We start from the raw sequence: 17531 nt of genomic DNA, 5'->3' as shown, positions 1-17531 counted from the left end.
CACAGAACATAAAGTAACTATCCCAGATCATAGCTGGGAACTAGAGATTAAAATCTATGTGGTCTGTCTTCAGCACCCCCTTTTAAGACACTACAGTATTTTGTCTTTCTCTATACATTTGTTCTTATGTTGTTCACTAGTTGCAATATGGCAGAGTATTATAGTAGTCCTCCCTTATCTGCAGGGGATATATTTCAAGACCTCCAATGAATGCCTGAAATCATGGATAGTACTGAATCCCTTTACATACTGTTTTTTTTCCAATACAGACATACTTAATGATAAATTAGGTATAGTGAGAGATTAACAACAATAATAAAACAAAAACAATTATAACAATAAACTGTAAGTTATGTGAATGTGTTTTCTCTTTCAGAATATCTCACTGTACCATACTTCTTATGATGATGTGAGATATGGTGTCTATATGATGAGATGAAATGAGGAAAATGACATAGGCATCTAATATAATGTTACTACATAAGGGTTATATGAACACAAGTACTGTGATACTCTGTCAGTGGATCGGATAAATGAGATGACTAATAAGAGACTGATGGGTAGCTAGCATACACAATGTGGATAGACTGAATAAAGGGACGATGGAAGCTTGACAAGGATGAAACAAGAGAGCACAAGATTTCATCACATTATGCAGAATGATATCCAAATTAAAACTTATAAATTGTTCATTTCTGGAATTTTCCATTTAATATTTTTAGACCAAAGTTAACTGCATGTAACTGAAACCACAGAAAGCAAAGCCATAGGCAAAGTGGGACTACTGTATACACAGGATTATATATACTTAAATTATGTTAAACTTTGTAGGGGAAGTAGAGTGTTAAAATATCTTATACATTCAATGCATATTTACTGAATAGACACCGAAGTGTTAGGTCCTGTGGATGTCAAGATTAATAAAATAAATAAATCTCCTGAACTTGTGAAGCTTAAGTCTAGTAAAAGGAAAAATAACAACACTTATACATATGAAAGAGAAAGAAGATAGACATGGTGGCATATGCTTGCAATCCTGGCTACTCTAGGGAGGCTGAGGCAAGAGGACAGGAAGTTTGGAGTCAGCCTCAGCAACTTAGCCACACCCTAGCTCAAAATAAAGAAAAATATTAAAAGGTCTGGGGATGTAACTGAGTGGTAAAGTGCCCCCGTGCTCAATCCATAGTTAAAAAAAAAAAAAAGGAAAAAGAAACGAAAAACTGATTCATGTATCTAGATAGAATGTATGAAAACTGAAGGAGAGAAAGACTTGGGGATGGGTGACAGAAAGAATTAATTTTTCTTCTTTTGTTTAACAAAGCTTTTGCTTGAAATTTTGCCATGAGTAAAAATTACTTTGAAACATGCTCAATTACACTTATTCACATTCAACTCAGCATATGGTTTTAGAATTTTGACATCTATATCCTAAGTGAAATTGGTCTATAATTTTCTCTTTTGTAATATCTTCATCACATTTAAGGTTAAATGCACTCATAAAGTAAATTTGATTCCCTTTGATCTTTCATTAGCCTGGAAACCTTGAACATAGAAATTATCTGGTCTTTTAACATTCTGTGAAAAGTAGTAATTAGTAAAGACTTAGGGCAAACTTAAAGTGTGAATACCTTTGACTCAAAAATCCAACTTTCAGGTATATCCTCAATAAACATGTTACAGAACAAATAGAAATGTAGCACATTGCTTATGAGGCACTGTCTTAATATTAAAAGAAAATTTAAAACCTAATTATCTATCAATAGACAAATAATTAAGTGATAATATCCATTCTACAAAACTGGAATTGAATTAATCTTTACATATTGACAAGGAATACTACTATTAATAATAATAAGGTGGTAAAAGATGGATAGGAGAGTATGATGGCAGTAATGTAAACATATAGGTATTCACATACATAGTTACATATGCATATATAACATGTGTACATTTATATACACATACAGATATTCACATACAGTTACATATGCATATATAACGTGTGTGCATTTATACACACATACACATATATATTTTTGCTTAATTAAATTGACATAAAAGCATCTACACCAGGATATCACTAACATGTTAATAGTGTGCATCTCTGAGGAAGAATGTGGGACTGGGAGAGGAGAAATTGATAGTTTTGACTATGATTTTTGTGTATGTACATTAAAACATTAAGGGCAAATTTACCTTTATATTTTAAATGTAAAGAATAAGAACAAGTGACCTAGAAGTGAAGAAATGGAAAAAGCAAGATGAGTCTATATAGGTAAATACAGATTTAAGGAAATGTATATTTGATAAATATATGGAAAGATGAGGTACAGATGCCAAAGGAAGGAGTAGAGAATTTGTCTTCCCTTTCCCCTGTATCTATCTGTCTGTCTTCATCTCTCTGTCCCTGAGGTAGATAGGTTCAGTAGAAAATGGGACAGAGGGGATAATTAGGTGGGTTTTTTTTTTCAGTTTACTATACACATTACAAAAAGCTGCTCAATTTTACTAGAAGACAAAGTAGGGAGAAATCAGGGACTTACCTGGGAAATGGCCATCCTGTTCTGCTCTGGACAAAGGATGGAGGCCTAAAAGGGCAGAATTAGGAGGGTCAATATCAGTGGGGACAGCCGTAACACCACCAGTATCAGCCTAATAATAATCATCTTTGAACCCTGGGGAGAATGATCTAGAAACATGGCCTGGTAGACCCAGTCTGTTTCCTTGGGATTACGCTAAGATCATGTGGGTTTTACACAGGGATTTTTGCTTTCCTTACTGGAGAGAAGTATGACTTACGTTTAAAGATACCTCCTCTATCTCCACAATTTTATTGCAAGAAATTTATCAGAACTAAACAATAATAAATGTGCACAAATCTGCAAGGATATTCACTGTAGTCATTTCCAAATTTTGGAAGCAAGTAAACTTCCAGCAAAGGATACTATTAAAAATAAGAAATATAAAAACAGACACATTTACATAGGCTTTTTAAAAAAAAGTGTAGTTGTAGATGAACAGCATGCCTTTTTAAAATTTGTTTATTTATATGTGGTGCTGAGGATTGAACCAGTGCCTCACACATGCAAGGCAAGTGTTCTGCCACTGAGCTGCAGCCCCAGCCCCATTACATAGGCTTTTTAAATTACTGTGCTTAGAATTTTAAAAGCAGGTTACAAAAAAACAAGTACAATGTGATCTCATTTATGTTAAGCAATATATATGTATGGTTCCAAAGAGCAGTTTTTGAAATGGCACTGATTACCTTCGAATGATTTCAATTTTCTTTTTTTATTTATTTGAGAAATATAAAAATTTTAAAATATTAAACATCATTTATAATCACACTCAGATGAAGAGACCTTTGGCAGATGGTGAATGAGAAGAATCCCTTGATGTGGTTTAGAGGAAGGAAACTAAATGGGATTGAGAAGGCTGAGGAAAAGGACAGTTGAGGACAGGTCATATTCCAGCACTGTCAATTCTTTGGGAAGCTGAAAACTACTGTGTGTCTATGTTTGCCTTCCTGGCCCTCCACTCTTCACTGGCCCTTCACCATCTATCCCTACCCTGTCACTTTCTCCTTTCACACCACTGGCATTTGGATTGCCATGCTCTTCCTTGTTGGGAAGTTTTCCAAAGAAAGTTCCAGCAAGGAGCTCCAGTGCAAAGTAACCATCCTACACTGCAACAGTCACTATGGCAGCATCAGGACAACAGGATCAGCCCTGGGGAGCTTAAAGGCACCTTCTCAGGCCATTTCGAAAACATCAGAAAGAGGCAACAGAACTGGATGACAGCATGCCTGGAGATTGCTCTGAAATTCCAAACTCTAAAAATTTAAAATGTATTTCTTCATTTTGGTCAGGATGGAGGGAGATTCAGCATGTACTTCAGAGTGTGTGATGCTAATGCTAAGGGACCAACTCAAATACAGAAGGCTCAATGACAAGAGAAGGGAGCATAATGCTGTGAACTTATATGTGCTAGGGAGAGGAGAAAGGTGTAACTGTTCCCAGCCTCATCCTGCCATTGCAGCCACTGTAGCAGGGCAGCTGTTCCATCCATGCCTCCAGCCACCTATGACATTCATCTCTCTTTCTCCCTGTTAGGATCAAACTACCTACTGGCACATGGAATTTGATGGCACATGGAAGTTAAGTCAGTCTCGCTCTCTCAGCTGAATGGAAGGTCAAAGGCCACTGTAGGTCCAACTCTTCTAGGACTGTTGTTCTGTGAGTCTCCAACTCTGGGCTGAGGCTTCTCCTCCAACTCACTCAAGAGGAACTCTCTTGTTCCCAAGTAGGCAGTATCAAGGAACTCAGAGACAAATGCAAATGGCTGGGGCCATCATTGCAGCAGTAGATTTCTGCCTCCCACCCAGAGAGCTCACCTCCTCCAGAGGTCTCAGGCTGGGGCTTCTTAGACTGACTGAGGAAGCCAGGGTGCTGATAATCTGGAGTCTTAAATTGGTTAGCAGTGGTCTCAGTTGTACACTCTGCCCTGAAAACACAATGACCACAGGAGATTCCATTAGCGACCCCTATGCTATTTTTCATGGAGGCATAGTGACTCTTTCTAGTTTCAAGATTTAACATTCATGATGAGCTCCAGTACTGCCACTGAGTTCAACACTGCTGTACTAGGAGTCCAGACTCTAGAACCAACTGATGGCCAGCTGTGCCACTTCTATTAATTTAAGGCATGAGTTGAGTAACTTCTACGTGCCTCTTTTATGTATTGGAGACATATAAGTGAACAAAATCTGATTTCCATTCTCCTTTGGAGCTTTTTAATTTTAGTAGGGGAGAAAGGAAAAGATAAACATAATAAATAAAGGACAGGACACATTGGAAAGGGCTAAGTGTTACCCGGAAAAGAAAAAGGATCTCTAGAGATTAACACCCACGTGACTTCAGACAGGTGCTGAGCCACACTGTCCTGCTTTGTCTCTAAAATAAAGTTAATTGTAGCACCACTGCATAGGGCTCCCGTGCAGATTAGTGTGAGAACCGGTCTGGAAGCCTGGCCTTTAGTAGGACTCAGTAGTAGTCACTGAATGACTCAGTGCCATCAGTCCATCCATGACTCGCTGACCCAAGAGCCTAGCCTCCAACATACCCCACTGCCGGGGTCACTCAATCCCCAAAGGTGCGCCAACACACGACCCCACAGCCCCGCCATTCCTCCCCATCAAGCCCGTCACCATCACCCCTCCCCTTACTTCTCCGCCAAGTCCCAAAACCTCAGTGTCGGATGACAACAGCTTCTGTGAACTAGAGCCTCCCTCCCGGGCGCTCCGAGTACTTCCGCTTCCCATCACCCCCTGGGAACGCGAGTTAGCCGAACTGGGCATGCGCCATAGCTTGGGGGCGGGAGGCGAGGGCGTGGCAACACTGCCAATGTCGCGCTTGGCGCCTGCTAGGGAACGTGGTACTGAGTGTTCACACTGAGGCCGGAGGGAGCGACTAGAGCTTGCGACCGTATTCCGTAGCGAGTTGTAGGAAAGGCCTGGAGAGAGGAGAGGGGAGCGGACCCCGCGTGGACTTCCCAGCGGCCCTGTTCCCTCCCGCGCGGGGGCAAAAGCCCGTTTTCTATTTGTAGTCCCGCGCTGTTCTATCACCGAAACCACACTTTCGGCTTCCTTTAGCTCCTTTGAATAGGAAGAAGTCACGCTTCTGGAGTCAATAGCAGCAGGAGGGCAAGGCCACGTACAGACCGTGCGGGGCTGTGCGGAGCCAGACCCTGGATCAGGCTGAGTCCTGGCAACCCCAGCACAACTTCCCGCTCTGGCGGGAAGTTGCCCGGGAAGAGGGGCTTTGAAGTTGTGCTGCAGGATCAGGAACCTTCTGAAATGAGGGAAGAAATCTAGATGAATCATTCTCCTGTAACATAAATGAAGGGCTTCTGTTCCTGGCCCCATAGATGTCCTGGAACAATCTGGTGTTTACTTTTTTGGGGGAAAATACATTGTAAAGTAAGTAGCAGAGAACTGTGTGCTCTGGGGGGTGCTAGCCAGTGACAAAGTGGCTTTGAGAAAAGTCTTCTGTTGCCTGTCACTTTCTGGGAGAAAGAAGCCAAGTGTGCACTCTGTGCTTGTTATAACTGACTGGTCACTGACATGCCTCCTTGGGTCAGGAATAAAAGAGTCCCAGCCCAGGTACACCTTGAGGTACACCTTTTGTGCTGGAGCTAACACATGCCAGGCACTTTTCATAGATGTGTCAAAGATGATCATGGAATCAATCAGATATTTAATTTCTATTTACATATGTATCTTCCTCCTCATTCTCTTTACCCTCAGCAATTTCCCTCACATTCTCCGGGTGTTTTGGATGAATTAGAGCCCAGTTCTGAATACTCAGTACAGAAATCTCCTGGGAACTAGTTCCGTCTAAGCCATGTGTAGAAGTCATAGGAAAAGAGCATGTTTTCACTAGGACATGTGAGCAATGAATTATTTCTCACTCTATTTTCTGTGCATATGTCAAGGATGGCCAGGTTTAGAGATACCAACCTATTTATTTCTAGAGGAGAGGTGTCCAAATAACTGTCTTTTCATACATCACTTCCACTAGGCAGAAAATACTTATGTTATTATGACAGTGTCCTGAGGACAGTGGAGAAACCCCAAGCTGCAGAAGCATCTGGTCTGTGGCTCTAGCCAGATTGTCCCCATATCCTGATTCTGCAGGAACAGGTGCTTACACAAAGAGAAGGGTTAACGCTTTGGATAGGGCATAGCATTCAGGAATTAAACACATGAAGAAACACTGTTTGGGCTGTTGGGATCTACTAATCTATTGGAAGAGATGGCGTGGATCCAGTGTTTACTGGGCCTCTTTTCTGCCTCAGCCAAGTACCACCTGACCTAGACAGCCTGCTGATGTTCCTTTAAACATCTCTAGAACTCCAACCCCAAGAATAGCTCTTGGCAGATACCTGGTACATGGGGCTAGTTTTTGTTATCCTCTCCCCCGCAATATGAAACATGCTGGTACTTTGGCGGGACTTTTCTATACTGTGGGAAATTGCCCTCTCCCTGCACAATTGTGTCTGTGCCTGGCACCATTGTTGCCCTGGATCACCACTTACATCCAGCTGCAAACATTTTTATGCAAAAGTTAAGCTTAAACAGGGAGGATAAAGGGAGTATGGATAGGAGTAGAAAAAGGCTGTTAAATAGGAGGAATAGATTTTAGTGTTCTAAACCACACTAAAGAGGCTGTTGTGAACTCTGCCTTCCTCAACAAGACTTCTGAGGCACTCTGCTCATCACCAGTCCAGGAAGTGAGAAAGCGTATGGAGGAACATAGATCAGGAATCACCACCAGCTTTCAGAATCACCACAGTTCAGAAAGTCAGGAAGTTGTTTCTGCCACCCAGAGGTCAGAAAACTATTGCTGATAGCATGAAAGGAGTTCAGCAGGATGCCATGGAAATTCACATCTACTGAAAAACACTTATTTGCTCTTCCTGTTAGAGCAAAAGTATGGCTTCTACCTCCCTTTACCAAATTTTGTACAGAGAGATTGCATTGACAAGGGAGTATGAGAAGTGTCTCAAGATTTTCAGCTCCTATAATCCAGAGAAGAAGATGGCAGTGGGAATGTTGTGGAATGCCAACAGATAATATTTGGTACATATTTGAGAATCCTGTTAAAATTGAAATATTTGACTCCTTCTTCCTTCTTCCAGATTGAGTTCAAGGCCAGCAGAAATCTTCAGTGTCACTCCGCAAATGGAGGCATCAGCTGCTGAGGCAAGCAAAACTGGTTTGTGTCATTGTCTTTTTCTCCAGACCCTAGTCCCCTTAGATATTGAGTCCTAATTTGTGCTCCCCATTCTTCTGATATACACTTGTACACATTTGTCCTTGTAGATGAGCATGTATTTGCACTCACAGATTCACATTTCAGACAGCAAATCCCCGGGTGTCATGGTGAAGCCCTAAACTAATTCATTGGGGATAGGACCTAAGATGCTTCAGATGAATTGGGAGAACTTCCTAGATTCTTCCCAAATGCCATGGAGGTCAGAGGCTGAGTTTGCAGTCATAGAAACATCAGGCATGGAGCATGCTGAGCTTGGAAAAAGAGTCCAGGGTTTATTTTGTATGGCACTGTCAAGAGTATACCCATCAATGGAGAGAAACTGTTTGCCCTCCTGAGGGCCCCATTTACCCAGTGAATATTCAGCAAACATAAGCAAACTATAAAGAAATAAGACTCCCATTTCATGAGTTGGGTTCCTGTTTAAGGAATTCTTGAGTCACTGATTCTGACCTAGAGAAATCTCTTTCCAGAGAAATGAAGCTAAAGAACCTGGATTGAGAAGGGTAACCTATTGCCCTTGAGCCACCATTACAGTCTTCTACATCCACGGCAGCTATCATTTGTCAATATATTAGTCTCCCTTTATCTGTGGTTTCACATTCTGTAGTTTCAGTTAACTGTGGTCAACTGTGATTCAAAAATATCAATTGGAAAAATTCCAGAAATAAACAGTTTACAAGTTTTAAATTACATGCTGTTCTGAGTAGCATGCTTGAAATCTTCTACTGTCTGGCTCTATTCTGCCCAGGATGTGAATCATTCCATTTATCCAGCATATCTACAGTGTATATGCTACCTGCCTGTTAGTCACTTAGTAGCTATCTTGGTTATCAGATCAACAGTTGTAGTATTGCAAATGCTTATGTTTAAGTAACCCTTATGTTACTTAGTAATGTCCCCAAAACACAAGTGTAGTGATGCTGGCAAAAGAGAAACTGTAAAGTACTTCCTTTAAGTGAAAAGGTGAAAGTTCTTGAATTAATAAAGAAAGAAAAAATGTATGCTGAATTTGGTAAGATTTATGGTAAAAATGAATCTTCTATCCAATTTGTGCTAGTTGTACTTATCACACCTCAAACTGTAAGAGTTATATCCACAGTGCATAATGAGTCCTTGATTAAGATAGAAAAGGCATTCGATTTGTATGCATTTGTGTAGGGTTTGGTACTCTCTGAGGCTTAAGGCATCTACTTGGAGATTTTAGAACATTTCCCCTGTGGATAAGGGGAGACTACTGTAATTGTACTCCATTCAAACTACTGAGGATAATCTTTACTTAAAATCATCTGATTTTAGATGTTAATCACATTTCTGCAATACTTAGATTTGTATTTGTTTGAAAAATGGATACTATAGCCCAGATAAGCTGACATATAAAACTAACCATCACAGTTCACTCCTTGGCACCTTGGCAACATATTACAATTCCTTGAACTATACTTAATCTCCAAATAAGCACAAGAACAAAGTCATACTTCTACCTAACATGATCTAACTCTCCTGCATACAATAAAAAATACACCAATCTTTTCTCTGGAGGAAGATGCAAACTTTTTCTCTGGATGATGCTCACTTTTCTTGATATCCTATAACTTAATAATAGCCTCAAAGCACTGGAGTGGTGATGTTACTGTGATGTAAAAATTAACTCTTGTTAATATGCTAGATGATCTTTTTGGTACTGGGTAATGAACACAGGGACAATCTACCACTGAGCTGCATATCCAGTTCTATTATTTAATTTTGAGACAGGATCTAGCCAACTTGCCCAGGCTGGCCTGGAATTTGTAATCCTTTTGCCTCAGCCTCCAGAATCACTAGGATTACAGATGTGTACCACCATACCTGGCCTTATGTTAGATGATAAGATGATAAGAAATCAGAAGACAAAAATATTATACACACATATATATGTATATATACACATACATATACATATATATCACATATTCATATCAAAAGAGAGAAGAAATACTTGTAACAATTACAGTCTTCATTCTTGAAATGGGTCATGTGGTCATAATTAGGTACCTACTTATAACTAACTTCTTTCATTACCATTTCATGTTCCCATTACCCTCAGCAAACAGCTCAGCTGGTTTTAGTTATTTGCCTGGTGTTGATATCCAAAACCATCTCTTAAATGTCTGACTCATTAGCAATCCTGCCTGAATTGGGTTGCTATAGTTTTCTATTGACTTTGATCACAGGGTGTAGTAGTACTGAGATGCCCTAAGGAATCTTGCACTCACAGACTCATATTTCAGACAGCAAATACCCTGGTGTCGCAGTGGAGACACAATCTTCCTTACCTCCATTGTCTTGTAGCAGTCCAATTTTTCCTTGGTAATCAAGACAGTCATCCCAGCCAGTATTGCAACTTCCTTCTTTGCCTGTTGATTTAGAAGCATGAGGAGCCAAACCAGCTGGGTGGTAGTTGTAGCTTCCAGTATAATGCAATCATTGTTGTGTATTCCTGGTGGAAGCTTTCCTCCCTTTGAAATTAAGAACTCTATGCCAGTAAAGTATAAGGTCACAGGGATGGGAAACAAAACTTTTACTGGTGGGTCACTACAGGTGCTGGATTCTGCCCTTTGATTCCTGGCTTTTGCTGAAATAGTTGAGTAGATTCATGTGTTGCACACTGAATCTCTTCAGCAAAAGCTTATCTAGCTATACCCTTTTCCTTCTCTGCAGAGCATGTTCTCTGAACAGTGAATTTCTTAATTTTAGCATCATTTACAAACTGAATATTAAAAAGAATTTCCAAATCATCAAATGCTCCTTCATTTTTGTTTAACAATTACTTTCTCAATTTGTCTTTTTCCTCTTGCATTTTATTTTAAGCAACAAGGAGAGACTAGGCTACACCTTTAACACTTTGCTTGGAAATCTCCTTGATCAATATCTAAGTTCATCACTTAGAAGTTCTGCTTACCATACAACAGTAGAATACAACTCAGCCAAATTTTCTGCCACTATTTAACAAGGATCCCCTTTCCTCCATTTTCAATAACATGTCCCTCATTTCCTTTTGCATTCTTAGTAGAAGTGCCTTTAATATTCCTATGTCTACCAATATTCTATTTATGACAATATATGTAATTCTCCATGATGATAAAAGATTACTACTAATAATACTACGAATTACTACTAATACTTCTTATTTACTTCTAAGCCCTTACCAGAATCATAGTCCATATTCCACAGTCACTTCAAATAAGTCTGTGATCTTTCTATTATGCTTCTCAAAGTTCTTCCAGCCTCTATCACCCATTTCCACAGCTTTTGCATTTTTAGATATATGTTACATGAGTACCCTATTTCCTGGTACAAAAATCTGTATTAGTGTCCTAGGGCTGCCATAACAAATTGCTACAAAATTAGTAGCTTAAAAAGTAGAATTTGCTGTATGTATATACGTGACTGTATGACCAATGTGATTCTGCAACCTGTACAATCAGAAAAATTAGAAATGATACCCCATTTAATTCAAATGTATGAAATGTCAAGATCGTTGTTCTGTCATGTGTAACTAATAAAAAAAAAGTAGAATTGATTCTCCCAGTTCTGGAGGGCAGAAGTCCAAAATCAAGGTGTTAGCAGTGTCATATTCCCTCCAAAGTTTCCTTCCTTTTCTTCCGGCTTCTGGTGGCTCCAGGCACTCCTTGGTTCATAGTATATAATTCCAGTCTCTGCTTATGTTTTCACATGGTTTCTTCTCATCTCTGTCTCCTCCTCCTCCTCCTCTTCCTCCTCCTCCTCCTCCTCCTCCTCCTCCTCCTCCTCCTCCTCCTCCTCCTCCTTCTCGGGATTGAACTCAGGGGCACTCAACCACTGAGCCACATCCCCAGCCCTATTTTGTATTTTATTTAGAGACAGGGTCTCACTAAGTTGCTTAATACCTCACTTTTCCTGAGGCTGGCTTTTTTTTTTTAATATACTTTTTAGTTGTAGTTGGACACAAACCTTTATTTTTATTTATTTATTTTTATGTGTTGCTAAGGTTTGAACCCAGCACCTTACAGGTGCTAGGCAAGCACTCTACCCCTGAGCTACAACCTTGCCCCCTGAGGCTGGCTTTGAACTTGCAATCCTCCTGCCTCAGCCTCCCAAGCCAGCATTATCTTTTTAATATGTTTTTGTATGCTAGTTGCCAAAATTCCATTGAGAATTTTTACATCTATGTTTATCAGGGATATTGGTCTGAAGTTTTCTTTCCTTGATGTATCTTTATCTGGTTTAGCTTCATAGAATGAATTTGGAAGGGTTCCCTCCTTTTCGTTTTCATGGAATAATTTGAGGAATATTGGTGTTAATTCTTGTTTGAATGTCTTGTAAAACTTGGCTAAGAATCTGTTTCTGAGCTTTTCTTGGTTGATAGGTTTGTGATGGCATCTTCTATTTCATTGTTTGAATTGTGTATGTCCTCCTGATTCAGTTTGGGTAGTTGATGTCTTCAAGATTTTTTTATTTTATTGGAGTATAAATTTTCAAAATAGCTTCTAATTATCTTCTATATTTCAGTAGTAGTGTTTCTGTGACCATTGTGATATTTCCTTTTTTATTATAAATTTTAGTAATTTGAGTTTTCTCTCTCTCATCATTAGCATGGTTAAGGGTTTATCAATTTTATTTATTTTTTCAAAGAACCAACTTTTTTGATCAATTTTTTGAATTGTTTCTTTTGTTTCGATCTCATTGATTTCCACTCTGATTTTAATTATTTCCTGTTTTCTACAGCTTTTGGTGGTGATTTGTTCTTCTTTTTCTAGGGCTTTGAGATGTAATGTTAGGTCATTTATTCATTGACTTTCTATTCTTTTAATGAATGATCCCAATGCAATGAACTTTCCTCTTAGCATTGCCTTCATAGTGTTCCAAAGATTTTGATATGTTTTATCACTATTCTCATTTACCAGTAAATATTTTTTATTTCATCCCTGATTTCTTCTGCTATTCATTTGTCATTCAATAGTGTATTACTTAGTTTCCAGTAGCTTCTACTTTTTGTTTTATCATTATTTCTAATTTCATTCCATTATGGACTGATAGAATACAGAGTATTGTTTTTTTGTATTTGCTAAGAGTTCCTTTACAGAAGGATCCATGTGCTGCAGAGAAAAAAGTGTATTCACTTGTTGATGGATGAAATATTCTATATATGTCTGTTAAGTGTACATTATTGATTGTATTATTTAGTTCTATAGCTTCTTTGTTTAGTTTTTATTTGGAGGATCTACTCAGTGGTGAGAGAGGTATGTTAAAGTCACCCAGTGTTATTGTGTGTGGTCTATTTGATTCTTGAAATTGAGAAGGGTTTGTTTGATGTATGTAGATGCTTCATTGTTTGGGGCATATTTATTATTATTACAACTTATAGATGTCTAATTCCCTTAAGCAGTACAAAATGTCCTTCTTTGTCCATTCTGATTAGCTTTGGCTTGAAGTCCTCTTTATCTGATATGAGGATAGAAACCCCTGCTTGTTTATGCAATCTTTATGAGTGATATGTTTTTCCCCATCCTTTCACTTCAGGCTGTGGATGTCTTTGTCTATGAGATAAATTTCTTGGAGACAGAATGTTTGCCAGTCTATGTCTTTTGATGGATGGATTTAGGCCATTAATATTCAAAGTTACTATTGAGATATGATTTGTATTCCTGGTCATTTTGGCTAATTTCTAGTTTTTAATTTGAATTAATTTCTCCTTTGATTGACAATTCCTTTAGTGTAGTTCCTCCCTTCACTGGTCTTTACTTTTTAAAAATTTCATCTTCATGGAGTATTTTATTGAGAATATTCTGTAATGCAGGCTTTCTAGTTACAAATTATTTTTAACTTTGTTCATCATGGAATGTTTTTATTTTGTCTTTATCTGAAGCTTAATTTTGCTGGATATAGGATTCTTAGTTGGCATCCATTTTCTTTAAGAAGTTGTATATGTTGTCCTAGGACCTCCTAGCTTTGAGTATCTGGGTTGAGAAATCAGCTGAGATCTAAACTGGTTTCCCCCTATATGTAATCTGATACTTTTCTCTCACAGGCTTTAAAATTCTATCCTTATTCTGTATGCTAGGCATTTTCATTATAATGTGCCTTTGTGTGGGCCTCTTGTAATTTTGTACATTTGGTGTCCTATAAACCTCTTGTATTTGATTTTCCACTTCATTCTTTAGATTTGGGAAATTTTCTGATATTATTTCACTGAAAATATTGTGCATTCCTTTGGTTTGTATGTCTGCACCTTCATCTATCCCAATAAATCTTAAATTTGGTCTTTTCATGTTATCCCATAATTCTTGGAAGTTCTGTTCATGTTTTCTTGCCTCAGTCTGGCTGGGCACAAAATCACGAGCCACTCAAACAGGAACAAACTTTATTTTGAAACTCCCGCCAATGCCCTGTCTGCTCCCGGGAAATCTGCCGACCCACACACGTGGCGTTCTCCTGGACCCACACCAACAGGAAATCCCTCCTCCGGAATTCCCTCCTACCGCACTTCCCCAACCAATGGGAACTCTCCAGGAGTCCCTTAGCAGGCCAAGGTGGACAGCAGGGGTCTAATATCCATTTGAATGCATATCTTAACATAATCATATCATCTCAATGGCTTGCTGGCATCACCTTTCAACCAAAAATGTCATGCATCATTACTACTTGGCTATGGCTCTTAGCATTTTCTTAACATCTTCTCTCCATGGTCAAGTCTATTTTCAGAATTCTATATTTTGTATTCATTGCCTATAGTTCTGTCTTCCAAGTGGTCTAGTCTGTTGGTGATGCTTTCTATTGAATTCTTAATTTAGTTTATTATTTACTTCATTTTGAGGATTTCTGCTTGTTTTTTTTCATTATCTCTGCCTCTTTATTAAAATAATCTTTCATTTCCTGTATTTTATCTCTGATTTCATTACTTATACCATCCTTTACTTTGCAGATCAGTTTAACTATGAACATTCTAAACTCCTTCTCTGACATTTCTTCTACCTTGGTATTGATTAATTCTGTTACTGGAGTATATTAGTTTGCTTGGGGTAATTTTTCCCTTGCTTTTTCATATTGTTTGTGTGTCTACCCATCTAACAGTATGGATCTGAGGCAGTAGAGTTTCTACCCTGTGGACTTAAAGTGTCCCTGAAAGTTTCCAGTACCTCATTGTTTAGGGGGAGACAAATAATAACAATAACCAAAGCAAGCAATATATAGCATTAAACCAAATAGTTCCTACTATGATGTCTACAATGTTAATTATCACAATAAACAGAAATGATAAGATCAGTTGTTGCCTATAATAAAAACAGAAAATTCACAAAAGTGTTTACAATTTCAAATGGTGGACAGGGAGAGAACAGAAATGATATAGGATATGATGATTATGAGGAGGAGGAGAGAGGACAGAAGTAAAAGATTAAAGGAAGAGAGAAAGTGAGAAAAATAGAGATTTGCTGTTAGTGGAAGAAAAGAGAATCAAGGGAAACAGGTAGGAAAAAATATATGAAGTAAAAATTAAAAATAAAAATAAAAAACAAAACAAATATACACTAATCAAACATCTTAGTTCACAAAAAAGTAATCTATGAAAAAAAGCTGGCTTAAAAATGCTAGAATTGAGAAAAAATATGAAAATGTACAAATTTCCATGACCTTCAATGTCACAATTAAACAGAGAAAAAGAGTAAAAAAAAAATGAAAAGAAAAAAAATGTTGATGAAAAGTTAAAGAATTATTTCCATTGGAATTCAAAATATTCTCAGCTTCTCTTGTCAGCAGTTTTAGGTGGGGTCTTCTGGAGAGTGATGCTCCACCCTCTGGATTGCTGGAGTGAGAGGTAATCCCGTACTTGGAATTCCTGGAGGCAGTGTTTAGGTTTATGTGGGCTCCAGGCTCTTCTCTGAATGCCAATTGGTCTAGAGATTTTAAATCAGCACACCTCCAGGGCCCAGTACTTGCTGGTCCATGCTGGAAGACTTTACCCCAGGGATCTGCTCTGGGTTCCACTTCTGTGGTGGGGAACTAATTCTTAGTCTCCTACATCACCTGCAGACCCCATGTTTCCTGGTCTTGGGTTCAATCTCCAAACAAATTTTCTCCTGACTGCTTTTAATAAAGCTGTATAGTTTTACACAACTGTATAGATTAACAGCATAGCAGTTCCTATTCCTTGACATCTTCAATAACATTTTTTATAGTTTAATGTATTTTAATAGCAAATTTACAGGAACAGCACAGAAGACAGAGAACATTAAAAACATGTACTTGCATGTAGGACGACCCAGAAAAGTATAGCGAATGGATGGAATCTACTGTATGATAAAAATGCTACAAACACCATTTAGTTGCCATCAATAAGAAATTTACTTGTTTAAAAAAATCCAAATGCTGGCATTGTCCAGGAAAATTTAAGTTTTATTTATAAATGTTATAAAGTTGAACTGTTGAAACTTCTTCACTGAAATGTTCTGACTTGCATTAATGCTTTACATCCCCACATTTATATTAAAAACCCACACACTAATGAAAATGGAAAAATGGCCAATACCTGATTTCTGTCCCCTATTTTTCCATTTGCAATCATATATTTAGGTACCTTTTGACCCCATGGAAAAAATATCTAATATTCAGAACTACTGATAACAGGAAGAAGAGAAAAAAATGTTTTTTGAGAATGAAATGTTTTCCATCATTGTGAATTCTTTTTTTTTTAGAATTTTAATATTTATTTTTTAGTTTTTTCGGCGGACACAACATCTTTGTTTGTATGTGGTGCTGAGGATTGAATCCAGGCCGCACGCATGCCAGGTGAGCGCGCTACTGCTTGAGCCACATCCCCAGCCTCCATCATTGTGAATTCTTAAGCATGTTCTCCACATATGTGGTGTGCTAGTTGGATGTCTTTGGCATAATTGTTACACCTTTGACATGGATAGCCTTCAAAAGACCAACCAGATAGGCCTCACTTGCCTCCTGCAAAGCACCAATAGCTGCACTCTGGAAGTGCAGATGTGTTTTTGAAGTCCTGAGCAATTTCTTGCACCAGATGCTGGAAGGGTAGTTTGCATATCAGAAGTTCAGTGGACTTCTGATAACATCTAATTTCACAGAGTGCCACACTACCAGGGCCATAATGATGAGTTTTCCTCACCCCTTCAGTAGAGGGTGCACTCTTGCAAGTGGCTTTTGTAGCCAATTGTTTCCTGGGTGCTTTACCACCAGTCTGCTTTGCAGGCAGTTTGCTTTGTACAAGCCATGGTAGAAAGACATCCTTACTCACCCCTCTTCTGCTTTGGCTGGAGCTCTGCAAGCTAGAGGCAGTGCTGGCTTAGAGAATGATGGAGCATGGCAGCAGCTGCCCTCAATAACTTTTGAAATCACAGATTTAAATTTTAACATGTTCTTATATTTTAACATGCTTAAATGATATTTTCCTTTAAAATGTCATATCAGATATATTTAACATATTGAAAACAGTTAAAAGCTCCTTTCTTTTGGACATCAACTTTTAAAAAACAGGAGCAACTTTTTTAAAAAAATATTTTTTTTAGTTGTAGATAGACACACTGCCGTTATTTTATTTTTATGCGGTGCTGAGGATCCAACCCAGTGCCTTCCACATGGGAGATGAGTACTGTACCACTGAGCTACAACCCCAGCCTCAGGAACAACTTTTTGAAAAACAATTTACAAATTATACAA

The 17531-nt window shown here is 38.4% G+C and overlaps 1 protein-coding gene and 1 pseudogene across 3 annotated transcripts in view; both read right to left on the bottom strand.

Annotated features, from left to right (window-relative positions):
- Window positions 1-5329, bottom strand: part of Krbox4 (KRAB box domain containing 4) — a 28345-nt gene extending 23016 nt beyond the window's left edge. For all 3 annotated transcript variants that reach the window (XM_048796473.1, XM_048796472.1, XM_015488160.2), the window contains exons 1-3: window positions 5225-5329; window positions 4394-4503; window positions 2544-2588 (exon numbers count right to left, since the gene is read on the bottom strand). In XM_048796473.1, the coding sequence (XP_048652430.1) occupies window positions 2544-2558 (15 nt within the window). In that variant the 5' untranslated portion in view covers window positions 2559-2588; window positions 4394-4503; window positions 5225-5329. The remainder of the gene's footprint in view (window positions 1-2543; window positions 2589-4393; window positions 4504-5224) is intronic.
- A 4168-nt stretch (window positions 5330-9497) lies between these two features.
- LOC125614097 lies at window positions 9498-17182 on the bottom strand (annotated as a pseudogene).
- Between the last annotated feature and the right edge of the window lie 349 nt (window positions 17183-17531).

Source organism: Marmota marmota, unplaced genomic scaffold, assembly GCF_001458135.2.
Source record: "Marmota marmota marmota unplaced genomic scaffold, marMar, whole genome shotgun sequence".
NCBI classification, from domain to species: domain Eukaryota; kingdom Metazoa; phylum Chordata; class Mammalia; order Rodentia; family Sciuridae; genus Marmota; species Marmota marmota.
Note: the sequence above shows the minus strand (reverse complement) of the source record. Positions and strands in the feature narration are given on the sequence as shown.